The sequence below is a fragment of the Heterodontus francisci genome, chromosome X, assembly GCF_036365525.1.
Source record: "Heterodontus francisci isolate sHetFra1 chromosome X, sHetFra1.hap1, whole genome shotgun sequence".
Classification (NCBI taxonomy): Eukaryota; Metazoa; Chordata; class Chondrichthyes; order Heterodontiformes; family Heterodontidae; genus Heterodontus; species Heterodontus francisci.
In genome coordinates, this window is record NC_090421.1 from 462,337 (window position 1) to 479,470 (window position 17,134).

Consider the following 17,134-nt stretch of genomic DNA (forward strand, 5'->3'; position numbering starts at 1 on the left):
TGGGGAGGGGGGAGAGAGAGGTGTTGAAAGCAACGTGTGGAGTTGGCACCCAACACCTTGAGGCTGTCCCCCCGAGTCGTCGTCCTTCCCCCCTCCCCCCCGCCCCATCGACTGCGCCCGCCCGCCGAGCGACGCTTGCTCAGATCTCCAGAAGCCCCCCTTGGCTGGGCGGGGTCCCTTCCTCCGCCGGGTTGGGGGCGGGGTCCTGGGCGCCGTCGGCCGGGGAGGAGGCCTCGCAGTTCTCCGGGCGCTCCGCGTCGCCCTCCCCGCCCGCCTTGGCTGCCGCCTCGCTGTGGGTCTTCTGGTGCTTGCTCAGGTGGTCACTGCGGGTGAACCGCTTGCTGCACAGCAGGCAGTTGAACTTCTTCTCCCGGGTGTGCGTGCGGACGTGCCTCTCCAGCTCGTCCGACCGGGTGAAGCGCTTGCCGCAAAACAGCCAGTTGCAGACGAAGGGCCGCTCGCCCGTGTGCCACCGCAGGTGCGCCTTCAGGTGCGAAGCCTTGCCGTAGACCTTGCCGCAGCCCGGTATGTGGCAGCTGTGCACGGCCCTCTTGCGCAGCCCGGCCCCCGAGGCCCCCAGCTTCTCGATCTCCTGGCAGTTGGGGCAGTCGCAGGCGGCCCTCCCGGACGCCCCAGCGAAGGAAGCCCCCCGCGAGGGCTTGAGCCCCAGGGGGACCCCCTCCGCCAGGGCCCCTCCGGCGCCGCCGGCGACCCCCGGCTTGGCCTTGTACATCTCCTGGGGCAGGATGTGCTGGTTGGCGGCAGCAGGGCGGAGGACGAGCCCAGGCCCACCGGCGGGTAGTGGTTCATGGAGCTGAAGTCGGACGCGTAGCCGGAGAGCTGGAGTTGATGGGCGACTGCGAGGCCACCGGCTGGTAGGAACCCTGGAGGCCGTCAGACTGGGAGGCGCCACTCAGCCAGTTATTGTTGGGGTGCATCTCCCACCAAGAAGGGGCCGGGCTGGCGGAGGAGGTGGAGATCCCGTGATGAATGCCAGCTTTGTACCACGAGCCGTAGGGATGGCCCACGTCCAGTGAGGAGTAGACACTGTGCAGACAGTCGGCTGGGGGGTGTCCCTTGGCCAGCAGGAGCGGGGTCTCTTGGCTGGCGGAGGAGGCCGAGAAGGAGTGGGAGAAGGGGCCGTAATCGCTCCCGTAGACCGTCGAGGCTTGAGGGCTGGAAGGAGAGATCAGGCCGTTCCCGCATCCCACGGAGCCCCCGACATAGGGGTCACCCAGGCCCTCGACGCCGCGGCCCTTCGTCAGCAGCAGGTCGGAGTTGGGGCTGTAGGATTTCTTCCCCGCGCTGTTACTCAGCTTCCCCGGAGTCGAGGGGTCTCGCAGGGGGCTCGAGCCCCCGAACTTGTTACAAGTGGCCGTCAGCATTGCCAGCGGGCTAGATGCAAAGCGAGCTTCCTCCTGCCGTGGGAGAGAGGGCGAGGGGACAATGTTATAGAACCCAGCAGTTCACCACGGGGACCAGAGAGCATTACAGAGCAGGAGGAGGCTACTCGGCCCATCGTGACTGTGCAGGCTCTCTGCTAAAGCAATACCAAATTAAGCCCGCTCGCTCTCCCCGTCGCCCCGTATCAATCCCCAAACTAATCCCACTGCCCCGCTCTCTCCCCATAGCCCTGTATCAATCCCCAAAACTAATCCCACTGCCCCCGCTCCCTCCCATCGCCCTGTATCAATCCCCAAACTAATCCCACTGCCCCACTCTCTCCCCATAGCCCTGTGTCAATACCCAAACCAATCCCACTGCCCCGCTCTCTCCCCATCGCCCTGTATCAATCCCCAAACTAATCCCACTGCCCCACTCTCTCCCCATAGCCCTGTATCAATCCCCAAACCAATCCCACTGCCCCACTCCCTCCCCATCGCCCTGTATCAATCCCCAAACTAATCCCACTGCCCGCTCTCTCCCCATCGCCCTGTATCAATCCCCAAACTAATCCCACTGCCCCGCTCCCTCCCCATCGCCCTGTATCAATCCTCAAACTAATCCCACTGCCCGGCTCCCTCCCCGTCGCCCTGTAGAAGACAGGAGATCGTGACTGGAGAGTGGGACAGGACCATTTAAAAACACGGATGACAATTTGTTTCGTATCTTGCTTGGGCACGGGTGGGGGGGGGGAAACAGAGTGGGTCTCAGGGAGAAAGGTGAAATGGGTGAATGTTGGGAGCGTAAGGGGGCTTCTCGGGGCTGAGGGGACCTCTGGAGGGGTTTCAAATTATAGACAACCTGCGGGCTGGGACACCTGGGGCTGGACGTTCGGACCGATGTTGCGTTAACCCGAGAGTATTAAGCGAAAGGGGGCAAAGGTGGGCAGGTGGAGTGATCTCACTGAATGGTGAATGTGGCTCGAGGGGCTGAATAGCCTCCTCCTGGTGCTGCGTTCCTGTCAATGCGGTGCAAGGCCAGGCCGACGGCAGGAGGGGGAGGAAGCATTGGGGTCTTTGGATGGATCCTGGACGAGCCCCGCTCCCCCCACTCCCTCCCCCCCCCCCCTCCCGCCACTCCCGAGCTTCCCTCCCTCCGAGCAGAGGGAAGCCTAAGAGAAGACCCGATTGAGGCATTCGAAATCCAAATAGGGTTTCGATGGAGCGCAGAGGGAGGGCCCGGGAAGCGGGAGGGACCCAGATACATGGCAACTGGCAGGAAGAAGCAGAGGCGGACACGAGGAAAACCTTCCTCGACGCGGGGAGCGGCTCAGAGCTGAAACTGGCAGATTCACCAGTAGCATTCAAAAAGGAATTGGATAAATATTTGAAAGGGGAGAAATTACAGGGAAAGAGCGTGGTGCAGTGGGACTAACTCGATTGGTTTCCGAAGGGCCGAGTGTACTCTCCTTACGGCGCAACATCGAGGGCCGAAGGGCCTGTACTGCGCTGTAATATTCTAATTCTAATTCTAATTCTAATACTCTTGAGCAAATCCTGTCAAGATTAACAAGAGAAAACGCACACACACACACACACACACATACATACACACGCACACACACACACATACATACACACACACATGCATGCACACACGCACACACACGCATACACACACACACACGCACACACACACACATACATACACACGCACGCACACACACACGCACACACACACATACATGCACACGCACACACACACGCACACACACACACACGCATACACACACACACGCACGCACATACGCACGCACGCATACACACACACATATACACACACACACCCATGCACGCATGCACGCACACACACACGCACGCACACGCATGCACACACACACACGTACATACGCACGCATGCACACACACACATACACGCACATACACACACATACACACACACACACACACACGCACACACGCACACGCACGCACACACATACACACATGCACACACACGGCGCTCTGAAATATTATTTTACATCTAAAGAAATGTGTTAAAATTCAGAGTGAATTTAATTCTAAAGGCAATTATTCCGAGTTAATTTTTAAGAGATGAACACTCTCTCCCTCCCTGTCTGTATAGATATATTTATTTTGAACAGCTTAATTCCAACCATCTATCCACTCACGTACCCCCTCCACGCCTTTTCCCACCCCTCATGAAAGTCCTACCGTTCTCTTTTACTTCCCACAGATATTTATTGGAACCCAAAGAGCAGAGGCCACCGCAAACAACCCCCACCAACCCTTCCCCCCCACCCCACCCCCTGCCACACTGCAAACCCCCCCCCCCCCCAGAAAAAAAAACATTTGGTTGTAGCGCCAGGGTTAGGAGGCTAGAACAAGGCAGATAGAGAGAGAGAAAGAGAGAGATGCAGAGGGAATAGACAGACTGGAGATAAGAGACAGACTGGCGGACAGTATGGAATAGAGGAGAGAATTAGAGTGAGAGAGAGAGAGACAAGAGGGAGAGTGGGGGAGGGGGGAGAGACAGAAAGGGGCGAGGAAGAGATAGAGAGAGAAAGAGACAGAGAGAGAAAACCGCAGAGAGAGACAGAGACAGAGAAAGAACAGCGAGAGAAAGACAGAGCGAGACGGAGAAAAACAGTGAGAGAGAGAGAAAGAGAGAGATGCAGAGGGAATAGACAGACTGGAGATAAGAGACAGACTGGCGGACAATATGGAATAGAGGAGAGAATTAGAGTGAGAGAGAGAGAGACAAGAGGGAGAGTGGGGGAGGGGGGAGAGACAGAAAGGGGCGAGGAAGAGATAGAGAGAGAAAGAGACAGAGAGAAAAACGCAGAGAGAGACAGAGACAGAGAAAGAAACAGCGAGAGAAAGACAGAGCGAGACGGAGAAAAACAGTGAGAGAGAGAGAAAGAGAGAGATGCAGAGGGAATAGACAGACTGGAGATAAGAGACAGACTGGCGGACAGTATGGAATAGAGGAGAGAATTAGAGTGAGAGAGAGAGAGACGGGGGAGAGACAGAAAGGGGCAAGGAAGAGGTAGAGAGACGGAGAGAGAGAGAAACAGCGAAAGACAGAGCGAGACAGAGAAAAACAGTGAGAGAGAGAGAGAAACAGCGACAGAGAAAGAGAGAGAGGCAGAGAGAGACCGAGAAAAACGGAGAGAGCCAGAGATTCACAGACAGAGAGAGACAGAGCAACAGAGAGAGGGGAGAGATAGAGAGGCAGAGAGGGACAACGACAGAGACACATAGACAGAGAGTAAGAGAAGTACAGAGATAGAGAAAGATAGAGAGAGAGAGAGACAGAGCGAGAGAGAGACAGAGAGAAAGAGTGACAGAGAGAGAGAGAGACAGAGAGGGAGAGAGACAGAGATACACAGAGAGATAAACAGCGACAGGGAGACAGAGAGAGACACACACAGAGAAACACAGAGACATAGACAGAGAGAGAGACAGAGATAAAGACAGGGAGAGATAGAAAGAGAAAGAAATTGAGAGACAGAGAGAGAGAGACAGAGAGAGGGAGAGAGAGAGAGAGGAAGAGAGAGAGAGAGATTAAACAAAGTTGAGAAGCGCAGAGTTTCGTGGGGAGTGGTGAGATCTGAGACTCACCCGTCTCTCTCTCTCTCTCTCTCTGCCCCCCTGGCACCAACTCCCCGACAAACCAACCTTCAAAGAATAAACCCCTTTGAAAGCGCGGAATTAAATCCCTTCTCTTGCGAATGAGGGTACAGAGGCGACAGAAAGTTGCACAGATAGTTCTCTCTCTCTTTCTCTCTCTCTAGGAGTAATGTATTGATCTGTAGGGTTGGAGAAAGTGGTGTTTACAGTGGGGGGGTGGGGAGGTTAGTAAAAGGGTTAACATTCTCCTTACCTCTAACATAGAAGCAGTCATCTTTAGTCTTCCCGCCCTCCACCTTTATCCCGAGACACGCAAACACCTCAACTAGAGCTGCTAAGTTGTTGAGTGAAGGTTAAGACGCGGGCTTCTTCTGAAAAAAGGCAAGGTTCAGTTGAGTCCCCTTGCCACTTGTCCAAAAAAAAAAGGGACACGCCTTTCTTGCATGACTGGCTGTGTGTGTGTGTATGTGTGTGTGTGAGTGTGTGTTGGGAGGAGAGGCAAGTTTTGGAGAGCAGAGCAAAGGAAAGTCCAGTTAGATGTTCCAGCACTTTCCCGGAGAGTCCCTGGGCTTCAGGTGTGTGTGTGTGTGTGGGTTGGGGGGGGGGGGTGTACCAGCACCCACAGACTAGGCAAGATCTACCCCACCACACACCTCCCCAAGCCCTACAGAGACCGAATCAAAAGCGAATATTTAAACAAAACACACACACACACACACTCACTCACTCACTCACTCACACACACACACACACGGACCGGTTAGTGTTTGTGAGTGTGAGTGAGTGAGTGTGTGTGAGTGTGAGTGAGTGTGAGTGTGTGTGTGAGTGTCCAGAACGAAAGAGGTAGTTTACAGAGTCGATTTAAAGTTGGGAACTTGTGTGTTTGGAAGGGAACCCCTTGCATCTGAAGTTGCACAGTAAACAGTTAAGTTCTTGCTCTACCTCTTTCTGACCCTATCAAGGCTTTACTCCAAACTGGGGTCTGTGCACACTCGCCCATCTCTCCCTAACCCTACCTCTGTGCAAGGTCACAGACCGGAAAACATTAACTCTGTTTCTCTCTCCCACAGATGCTGCCTGACCTGCTGAGTGTTTCCAGCATTTTCTGTTTTGTATTAATTATTTTTTTGGGAAACTTGTGTTCAAATCTTTTTTTTACGTGATTTCCCTGAGCTTTATAAAAGAGTTAAAACGCAAAACAGCCCTGTGTGTGTGTGTGTGGGGGGGGGGGGGGGGGAAGCCCTCCCTGTAAACTACCTGTGTCTGTGTGTGTCTCTGTGTGTTATTTGTGTGTCTCTGTGTCTGTGTATCTGTGTGTGTTATTTTTATTTATTTTTATTTAGAGATACAGCACTGAAACAGGCCCTTCGGCCCACCGAGTCTGTGTTGACCATCAACCACCCAGTTATGTGTGCTATATGTGCATCTGTCTGTATCTGTGTGTCTCTGACTGTTATATGTGTGTCTGTGTCTCTCTGTGTGTCATATGCATGTCTCCCTGTGTGTTATGTGTGTCTGTCTGTGTCTGTATGTTATATATATGTGTGTGTGTGTGTGCATTGTGTGTTATATGTCCATCTGTCTGTATCTGTGTGTCTCTCTGTGTGTTATATATTTTTCTGTGTTATGTATGTTATGTGTGTGTCTGTCTGTGTCTCTGTGTGTTATACATGTGTCTGTGTGTTATATGTGTGTCTGTATGTCTCTCCGTGTGTTATGTGTGTCTGTCCGCATCTCACTGTGTTGCGTGTGTGTGTCTGTGTGTAATGTCTGTCTCTGTCTCTCCCTCTCTCTGTTATATGTTTGTATGTATCTCTCTGTATGTTATATGTGTATCTCTGTCTCTGTGTTGTGTGTCTCTGTCTCTCTCTGTGTTATATTTGTGTCTGTCTCTTTCTCTCTGTTATATGTGTGTTTGTCTCTCTTTCTCTCTGTTATATGTGTGTTTTTGTCTCTCTCTGTGTTATATTTGAGTCTGTCTCTCTCTCTGTTATATGTGTGTTTGTCTCTCTTTCTCTCTGTTATATGTGTTTCTCTGTCTCTCTCTGTGTTGTGTGTGTGTTGGTGTTGTGTGTGTCTCTCTCTCTGTTATATGTGTGTCTCTGTCTCTGTGTTGTGTGTGTCTCTGTCTCTCTGTTATATATGTGTTTGTCTCTCTTTCTCTCTGTTATATGTGTGTCTCTGCCTCTCTGTGTGTTATATTTGTGTCTATCTCTCTCTCTGTTATATGTGTGTTTGTCTCTCTTTCTCTCTGTTATATGTGTTTCTCTGTCTCTCTCTGTGTTGTGTGTGTGTTGGTGTTGTGTGTGTCTCTCTCTCTGTTATATGTGTGTCTCTGTCTCTGTGTTGTGTGTGTCTCTGTCTCTCTCTATGTTATATTTGTGTCGGTATCTTTCTCTCTGTTATATGTGTTTCTCTGTCTCTCTCTGTGTTGTGTGTGTGTTGGTGTTGTGTGTGACTCTCTCTCTGTTATATGTGTGTCTCTGTCTCTGTGTTGTGTGTGTCTCTGTGTCTCTGTGTTATATGTGTGTCTGTCTCTCTCTGTTATATGTGTGTCTCTGTCTCTGTGTTGTGTGTGTGTTGGTGTTGTGTGTGTCTCTCCCTCTCTGTTATATGTGTGTCTGTCTCTGTGTTGTGTGTGTCTCTCTGTTATATGTGTGTCTGTCTCTCTTTCTCTCTGTTATATGTGTATCTCTGTCTCTCTGTGTGTTGTGTGTGTAGTGGTGTCTGTGTGTGTCTCTCCCTCTCTGTTATATGTGTGTCTGTCTCTCTTTCTCTCTGTTATATGTGTTTCTCTGTCTCTCCGTGTGTTGTGTGTATTGGTGTGTGTGTGTGTCTCTCTGTTATATGTGTGTCTGTCTCTCTTTCTCTCTATGTTATATTTGTGTCTGTCTCTCTTTCTCTCTGTTGTATGTGTTTCTCTGTCTCTCCGTGTGTTGTGTGTATTGGTGTGTGTGTGTCTCTCTCTGTTATATGTGTGTCTGTCTCTCTTTCTCTCTATGTTATATATGTGTTTGTCTCTCTTTCTCTCTGTTATATGTGTATCTCTGTCTCTCTGTGTGCTGTGTGTGTGTTGGTGTCTGTGTGTGTCTCTCCCTCTCTGTTATATGTGTGTCTGTCTCTCTTTCTCTCTTTTATATGTGTATCTCTGTCTCTCCGTGTGTTGTGTGTGTATTGGTGTGTGTGTGTCTCTCTCTGTTATATGTGTGTCTGTCTCTGTGTTGTGTGTGTCTCTGTGTTATATGTGTGTCTGTCTCTCTTTCTCTCTTTTATATGTGTTTCTCTGTCTCTCTGTGTGTTGTGTGTATTGGTGTGTGTGTGTGTCTCTCTCTTTCTCTCTGTTATATGTGTATCTCTGTCTCTCCGTGTGTTGTGTGTGTATTGGTGTGTGTGTGTGTCTCTCTGTTATATGTGTGTCTGTCTCTGTGTTGTGTGTGTCTCTGTGTTATATGTGTGTCTGTCTCTCTTTCTCTCTTTTATATGTGTTTCTCTGTCTCTCTGTGTGTTGTGTGTATTGGTGTGTGTGTGTGTGTCTCTCTCTCTCTCTGTTATATGTGTGTCTGTCTCTCTTTCTCTCTATGTTATATATGTGTTTGTCTCTCTTTCTCTCTGTTATATGTGTATCTCTGTCTCTCTGTGTGTTGTGTGTGTGTTGGTGTTGTGTGTGTCTCTCCTTCTCTGTTATATGTGTGTCTGTCTCTCTTTCTCTCTTTTACATGTGTATCTCTGTCTCTCCGTGTGTTGTGTGTGTATTGGTGTGTGTGTGTGTGTGTCTCTCTCTCTGTTATATGTGTGTCTGTCTCTCTTTCTCTCTATGTTATATATGTGTTTGTCTCTCTTTCTCTCTGTTATATGTGTATCTCTGTCTCTCTGTGTGTTGTGTGTGTGTTGGTGTGTGTGTGTGTGTGTCTCTCTCTCTGTTATATGTGTGTCTGTCTCTCTTTCTCTCTATGTTATATATGTGTTTGTCTCTCTTTCTCTCTGTTATATGTGTATCTCTGTCTCTCTGTGTGTTGTGTGTGTATTGGTGTGTGTGTGTGTCTCTCCCTCTCTGTTATATGTGTGTCTGTCTCTGTGTTGTGTGTGTCTCTCTGTTATATGTGTGTCTGTCTCTCTTTCTCTCTGTTATATGTGTATCTCTGTCTCTCTGTGTGTTGTGTGTGTGTTGGTGTGTGTGTGTGTGTGTCTCTCTCTCTGTTATATGTGTGTCTGTCTCTCTTTCTCTCTATGTTATATATGTGTTTGTCTCTCTTTCTCTCTGTTATATGTGTATCTCTGTCTCTCTGTGTGTTGTGTGTGTATTGGTGTGTGTGTGTGTCTCTCCCTCTCTGTTATATGTGTGTCTGTCTCTGTGTTGTGTGTGTCTCTCTGTTATATGTGTGTCTGTCTCTCTTTCTCTCTGTTATATGTGTTTCTCTGTCTCTCTCTGTGTTGTGTGTGTTGGTGTCTGTGTGTGTCTCTCTCTGTGTTATATATGTGTTTGTCTCTCTTTCTCTCTGTTATATGTGTGTCTCTGTCTCTGTGTTGTGTGTGTCTCTGTGTCTCTCTGTTATATGTGTCTCTGTCTCTGTGTTGTGTATGTCTCTGTGTCTCTCTGTTATATGTGTGTCTGTCTCTCTTTCTCTCTGTTATATGTGTTTCTCTGTCTCTCCGTGTGTTGTGTGTATTGGTGTGTGTGTGTGTCTCTGTTATATGTGTGTCTGTCTCTCTTTCTCTCTATGTTATATTTGTGTCTGTCTCTCTTTCTCTCTGTTATATGTGTTTCTCTGTCTCTCTCTGTGTTGTGTGTGTATTGGTGTGTGTGTGTGTCTCTGTTATATGTGTGTCTGTCTCTCTTTCTCTCTATGTTATATTTGTGTCTGTCTCTCTTTCTCTCTGTTATATGTGTTTCTCTGTCTCTCTCTGTGTTGTGTGTGTGTTGGTGTTGTGTGTGTGCGTCTCTCTCTCTGTGTTATATATGTGTTTGTCTCTCTTTTTCTCTGTTATATGTGTTTCTCTGTCTCTCTGTGTGTTGTGTGTGTGTTGGTGTTGTGTGTCTCTCTCTCTCTCTCTGTTATATGTGTGTTTGTCTCTCTTTCTCTCTGTTATATGTGTGTCTCTGTCTCTGTGTTGTGTGTGTCTCTGTGTCTCTCTGTTATATGTGTGTCTCTGTCTCTCTCTGTGTTGTGTGTGTGTTGGTGTTGTGTGTGTCTCTCTGTTATATGTGTGTCTGTCTCTCTTTCTCTCTGTTATCTGTGTTTCTCTGTCTCTCTCTGTGTTGTGTGTGTGTTGGTGTTGTGTGTGTGTCTCTCTCTGTTATATATGTGTGTGTCTCTCTTTCTCTCTGTTATATGTGTGTCTCTGTCTCTGTGTTGTGTGTGTCTCTGTGTCTCTCTGTTATATGTGTGTCTCTGTCTCTGTGTTGTGTGTGTCTCTGTGTCTCTGTGTTATATATGTGTCTATCTCTCTTTCTCTCTGTTATATGTGTTTCTCTGTCTCTCTGTGTGTTGTGTGTGTGTTGGTGTTGTGTGTGTGTCTCTCTCTGTGTGTTATATATGTGTTTGTCTCTCTTTCTCTCTGTTATATGTGTGTCTCTGTCTCTGTGTAGTGTGTGTCTCTGTGTCTCTCTGTTATATGTGTGTCTCTGTCTCTGTGTTGTGTGTGTCTCTCTTTCTCTCTGTTATATGTGTGTCTCTGTCTCTCCGTGTGTTGTGTGTGTATTGGTGTGTGTGTGTGTCTCCCTCTCTGTTATATGTGTGTCTGTCTCTGTGTTGTGTGTGTGTCTCTCTCTCTGTGTTGTATGTGTGTCTGTCTCTCTTTCTCTCTGTTATATGTGTTTCTCTGTCTCTGTGTTGTGTGTGTATTGGTGTCTCTCTCTCTCTCTCTCTGTGTGTTATGTGTGTCTGTCTCTCTCTTTCTCTCTTTTATATGTGTTTCTGTCTCTGTGTTGTGTGTGTATTGGTGTCTCTCTCTCTCTGTGTGTTATGTGTGTCTGTCTCTCTTTCTCTCTGTTATATGTGTTTCTCTGTCTCTGTGTTGTGTGTGTATTGGTGTCTCTCTCTCTCTGTGTTATGTGTGTCTGTCTCTCTCTTTCTCTCTTTTATATGTGTTTCTGTCTCTGTGTTGTGTGTGTATTGGTGTCTCTCTCTCTCTGTGTTATGTGTGTCTGTCTCTCTTTCTCTCTTTTATATGTGTTTCTGTCTCTGTGTTGTGTGTGTATTGGTGTCTCTCTCTCTCTGTGTTATGTGTGTCTGTCTCTCTCTCTCTCTCTTTTATATGTGTTTCTCTGTCTCTCCGTGTGTTGTGTGTTTATTGGTCTCTCTCTCTCTCTGTGTTATGTGTGTCTGTCTCTCTCTCTCTCTCTTTTATATGTGTTTCTCTGTCTCTCCGTGTGTTGTGTGTGTATTGGTCTCTCTCTCTCTCTGTGTTATGTGTGTCTGTCTCTCTCTCTCTCTCTTTTATATGTGTTTCTCTGTCTCTCCGTGTGTTGTGTGTTTATTGGTGTCTCTCTCTCTCTGTGTGTGTTATGTGTGTCTGTCTCTCTCTTTCTCTCTTTTATATGTGTTTCTGTCTCTGTGTTGTGTGTGTATTGGTGTCTCTCTCTCTCTGTGTTATGTGTGTCTGTCTCTCTTTCTCTCTTTTATATGTGTTTCTGTCTCTGTGTTGTGTGTGTATTGGTGTCTCTCTCTCTCTGTGTTATGTGTGTCTGTCTCTCTCTCTCTCTCTTTTATATGTGTTTCTCTGTCTCTCCGTGTGTTGTGTGTTTATTGGTCTCTCTCTCTCTCTGTGTTATGTGTGTCTGTCTCTCTCTCTCTCTCTTTTATATGTGTTTCTCTGTCTCTCCGTGTGTTGTGTGTGTATTGGTCTCTCTCTCTCTCTGTGTTATGTGTGTCTGTCTCTCTCTCTCTCTCTTTTATATGTGTTTCTCTGTCTCTCCGTGTGTTGTGTGTGTGTCTCTCTCTCTCTGTGTTATGTGTGTGTCTGTCTCTCTCTCTGTGTTATATGTGTTTCTCTGTCTCTCCGTGTGTTGTGTGTGTATTGGTGTCTCTCTCTCTCTGTGTTATGTGTGTGTCTGTCTCTCTCTCTGTGTTATATGTGTTTCTCTGTCTCTCCGTGTGTTGTGTGTGTATTGGTCTCTCTCTCTCTCTGTGTTATGTGTGTCTGTCTCTCTCTCTCTCTCTCTGTCCGTGTTATGTGCGTATCTTTTATTTAAATCCGTGCTCGGGAGTTGTCTGAAGGACCGTGTGGAAAACTGAGCAAAACGAGAGAGAGAGAGAAGGAGAGAGTGGGGCTTATGGAGAGAGATGGGGGGGGGGGGGGGGGGGCATTGATTCAAAACAAAAATGAGAGAGAGAGAGATAGGAAACCCACTCGCCCTGAAGAGAGACAGCGAGGCATTTTTTAAAAATTTCAAATGGGAACGAAAATAAAATCACAATTATGTCGAAAAATCGCAGATAAATATTTACTTGCTCACAGGGCATTAATTTAGGTGGGTTTTCTTTCTAGATACGAACTCTCCAACACTGCTTTAATTGATTTTAAAGTTCACTCGGTACTTGGAGAAAGTTTAACTCCTTGCAGGGTATGCAAGAGAATTCCGTTCATGTAAATATTTTAACCCAAATATTCCACGTTACGATTTGACAGTATTAACTGGTTACTAACCCTGTAATAATTACTGAATATCAGATAACATTACAACCAGCCACTACATATTATTCAAGGCTGTATTATTTCACATTATTGTCAGTTCCTGAACATAGCTTGATATTATCAAACTATCTCATTCTCTCTCTCTCTCTCTCTCTCTGTCTCATTCTCTCTGTCTCTATCTCATTCTCTCCCTCTCTCTCTGTCTCTATCTCATTCTCTCTCTGTCTCTCTCTCTCTCTCTCTCTGTCTCATTCTCTCTCTCTCTCTCATTCTCTCTCTGTGTCTCATTCTCTGTGTCTCATTCTCTCTCTTTCTGTCTCATTCTCTCTCTCTCTGTCTCTATCTCATTCTCTCTCTCTGTCTCATTCTCTGTGTCTCATTCTCTCTCTTTCTGTCTCATTCTCTCTCTCTCTGTCTCTATCTCATTCTCTCTCTGTGTCTCATTCTCTCTCTCTCTGTCTCATTCTCTCTCTCTCTCTCTCTCCGTCTCATTCTCTCTGTCTCTTATTCATCCTCTCTCTTTCTGTCTCATTCTCTCTCTCTCTCTATCTCATTCTCTCTGTCTCTGTCTCATTCTCTCTCTCTGTCTCATTTCTGTCTCTCTCTCTCTATCTTTCTGTCTCATTCTCTCTGTCTCATTCTCTCTCTCTCTCATTCTCTCTCTGAGTCTCATTCTCTCTCTCTCTCTCTGTCTCATTCTCTCTCTCTCCATCTCATTCTCTCTGTCTCTATCTCATTCTCTCTCTCTCTGTCTCATTCTCTCTCTCTCTGTCTCATTTCTCTCTCTCTCTATCTTTCTGTCTCATTCTCTTTCTCATAGAGTCATAGAGTCATACAGCATAGAAACAGGCCCTTCGGCCCACTGCGTCCATGCCGACCATAATGCCTATCTATACTAATCCCACCTGCCTGCATTAATTCCCTATCCCTCTATGCCTTGCTCATTCAAGTACCTGTCCAGATGCCTCTTAAATGTTGCTACTGTTCCTGCCTCCACCACCTCCTCTGGCAGCTCATTCCAGATACCCACTATTCTTTGTGTGAAAAATTTACCCCTTTGATCCCCTTTAAACCTCCTCCCTCTCACCTTAAATCTATGCCCTCTAGTTTTAGTCACCCCTACCATGGGAAACAGACTCTGGCTATCTACCCTATCTATGCCTCTCATAATTTTATATACCTCTATCATGTCTCCTCTCAGCCTCCTTCTCTCCAGGGAAAACAGACCCAGCCTATCCAATCTCTCTTTATATCTCAAGCCCTCCAAACCAGGCAACATCCTTGTGAATCTTTTCTGCATCCTCTCTAGCTTAATCACATCTTTCCTGTAGTGCGGTGACCAGAACTGCACACAGCACTCCAAATGCCGCCTAACCAACGTTATGTACAACTGTAACATGACGTGCCAAGTCTTGTACTCAATGCCTCGGCCGATGAAGGCAAGCATGCCATATGCCTTCTTCACCACCCTGTCTACCTGTGTTGTCACTTTCAGGGAACTATGTACTTGCACCCCAAGGTCTCTCTGCTCAACAACACTCCCCAGGGCCCTGCCATTCACTGTATATGTCCTGCCCTGGTTTAACTTCCCAAAATGCATCACTTCACACTTGTTTGCGTTAAATTCCATTTGCCACTCCCTTGCCCATTTTCCCAGTTGATCTATATCCTGTTGTAACCTTAGACAACCTTCTTCACTGTCCACTATACCACCAATTTTGGTGTCATCTACAAACTTACTAATCATGGCCCCTACATTCACAACCAAGTCATTAATATATATGACAAACAACAGAGGGCCCAGCACCGATCCCTGAGGCACAGCACTGGCCACCGGCCTCCAATCTGACAAACAACCCTCCACTACCACCCTCTGCCTCCTATCACCAAGCCAATTTTGTATCCAATTTGCTAGCTCACCCTGGATCCCATGTGTTCGAACCTTCTGGACCAGCCTACCATGCGGGACCTTGTCAAAGGCCTTGCTAAAGTCCATGTAGACAACGTCCATCGCCCTGCCCTCGTCACTCCTCTTGATCACCTCCTCGAAAAACTCAATCAAATTCGTGAGACATGATTTCCCACGCACAAGGTCATGCTGACTATCCCTAATCAGATCTTGCCTTTCCAGATGCATATAAATCCTGTCTCTCAGAATCCCTTCCAATAACTTTCCCACCACTGATGTAAGGCTCACCGGCCTGTAGTTCCCTGGCTTATCCCTGCTGCCCTTCTTAAATAAAGGCACAACATTAGCTATCCTTCAGTCTTCCGGTACCTCACCCGTGGCTAACGATGATACAACAATCTCTGCCAGGGCCCCAGCAATCTCCTCCCTTGCTTCCCATAGCATCCTAGGATACACCTGGTCAGGCCCTGGGGATTTATCCACCTTAATGCACTTCAAAACCTCTAACACCACCTCCTTTATAATGTTGTTATGCTCCAGGATATCGCTGTTCCCTCCCTTGAACTCACTAGCTTCCCTGACCTTCTCCACGGTAAATATGGACGAGAAATATTCATTGAAGACCTCGCCCATTTCCCGTGGCTCCACACATAGATTGCCACACTGATCCTTAAGGGGACCTACTCTCGCCCTAGCTACCCTTTTACTCTTAATATACTTATAGAATCTTTTAGGATTCTCCTTTATCTTATCTGTCAGGGAAATCTCATGGCCCCTTTTCGCCCTCCTAATTTCCTTCTTAAGTGTAGTCCTACATCCCCTATACTCGTCGAGGGACTCGCTTGATCCCAGCTGCCTACACCTGACATGTGCCTCCTTCTTTGTCCTGACCAGACCCTCAATATCCCTCGTCAACCAAGGTTCCCTAAACTTGCCAGCCTTGCCCTTCCATCTAACAGGAACATGCCAGCCCTGAACTCTTCCTATCTCACTTTTAAAAGCCTCCCACTTGCCAGACGTCCCTTTACCTGTAAACAGCCTCTCCCATTCAACTTTTGAGAGTTCCTGTCTGATGCCATCGAAATTAGCCGTCCCCCAATTTAGGACTTCAACCTGAGGACCAGTCCTATCCTTTTCCATAACTATCTTGAAGCTAATAGAGTTATGGTCACTGGTCCCAAAGTGCTCCCCCACTGATACATCTCTCTGTCTCATTCTCTTTCTCTCTGTCTCTTCTTTTTTCTCTCTGACTCCCTGTGTCCCATTTTCTCTGTCTCTGTCTCATTCTCTCTCTCTGTCTCATTTTCTCTCTGTCTTTTGTTTTTTCTCTCTGACTCCCTGTGTCTCATTTTCTCTGTCTCATTCTCTCTCTCTCTCTCTCTCTGTCTCATTCTCTCTCTCTCTCTGTCTCATTCTCTCTGTCTCATTCTCTCTCTCTCTGTCTCATTCTCTCTCTCTGTCTCATTCTCTCTCTCTTTCTCTCTGTGTATATATATATATATATATATATATATATCTTTATCACCCTCTCTCTGTCTCTCTCTCTTTACTCTCTTAGTCTCTCTCTCTCTCTCCCTCTGTACCACTTTTATCTCTTGCTCTCTCTGCCATTTTTATGCTCTGTCTCTCTCTCTCTCTCTCTCTCTGTCTCCCTTCTTGTCTGTTTCTAGCTGTTTCTCTCCCTCTCTCTGTTCTCTCTCTCTCTCTCCCGCATTCTTTGTCTCTGTCTTTCTGTCTCTCTTCTCATCTCTCATGTTCTCTCCCCCGTCTCCCTCCTTTCCCCGTCCTCTCCTTCTCCCTGTCTGTCTCTCCGTCTCTGCCCCTCTCTCCGTCCCTTCCTTTCTCTGTGTGTCTCTTAGTCACTAACCGTCCCCCCACCCACTCGCCCACACCTCCTCCTCCTCCTCCTCCTCCTCCCGGCTAACGATGCAGCAGATATCAAAGTTAACGGCCAGTGCCACACTGATGGTGTGTCTTTTTGGTGGCAGGTTTACTGGACAGGATTGGAGACAACTCCTGCAGTGTTGGCATAGTTTAAAAGTGGATTTAATTTCCATCAGGTAAAAAGACAAGGAGCCTGTGTGTTAAGCATGTGGTCACTTCTAGTCTACCCAGAAGGAACTGGTCTCCTGGGTGAGTGATGCAAATAGAAAAACTTTTTTTCTCTCTAAATCTTGGCAGATTAACTTGAGCTTTCTGAAAAGGAGGAAGCTGCATTGAAACTGCAAACTGCCTGACCGATTAAAATTTCTAAATTAAAGAGTCTGTATCTCTCCCGACCGACAAAGGCTGAATTTCCAGCAGAAAAACCCATTAAACTATAAGGAGCCCAAACCACCAACCGCACACAGTCAGCAATCCAGAAATATACCAGCTTGCTCTCTCTCTCTCTGTCTCCCGCCTCAGAGTCAGGAGGTCACGGCTTTCCAGCCCCACACCCCTGAGACTCAACCCCCACCATCCAAGGTGACACCGCCAGTGCAGTACTGAGGGAGTGCCGCACTGTCGGAGGGTCGGTGCTGAGGGAGTACTGCACCGTGAGAGGGGCGGTGTT

The 17,134-nt window shown here is 47.6% G+C and overlaps 1 protein-coding gene across 1 annotated transcript; it reads right to left on the reverse strand.

The window, feature by feature from the left end:
* Positions 1-139: 139 nt before the first annotated feature.
* On the reverse strand, positions 140-5,376 carry LOC137358568 (transcription factor Sp7-like). Its single transcript, XM_068024556.1, is given in 4 exon segments — positions 140-762; positions 765-845; positions 848-1,418; positions 5,290-5,376. Coding segments are annotated over 4 exon segments (1,296 nt in total). The 5' UTR covers positions 5,311-5,376.
* Positions 5,377-17,134: the final 11,758 nt, after the last annotated feature.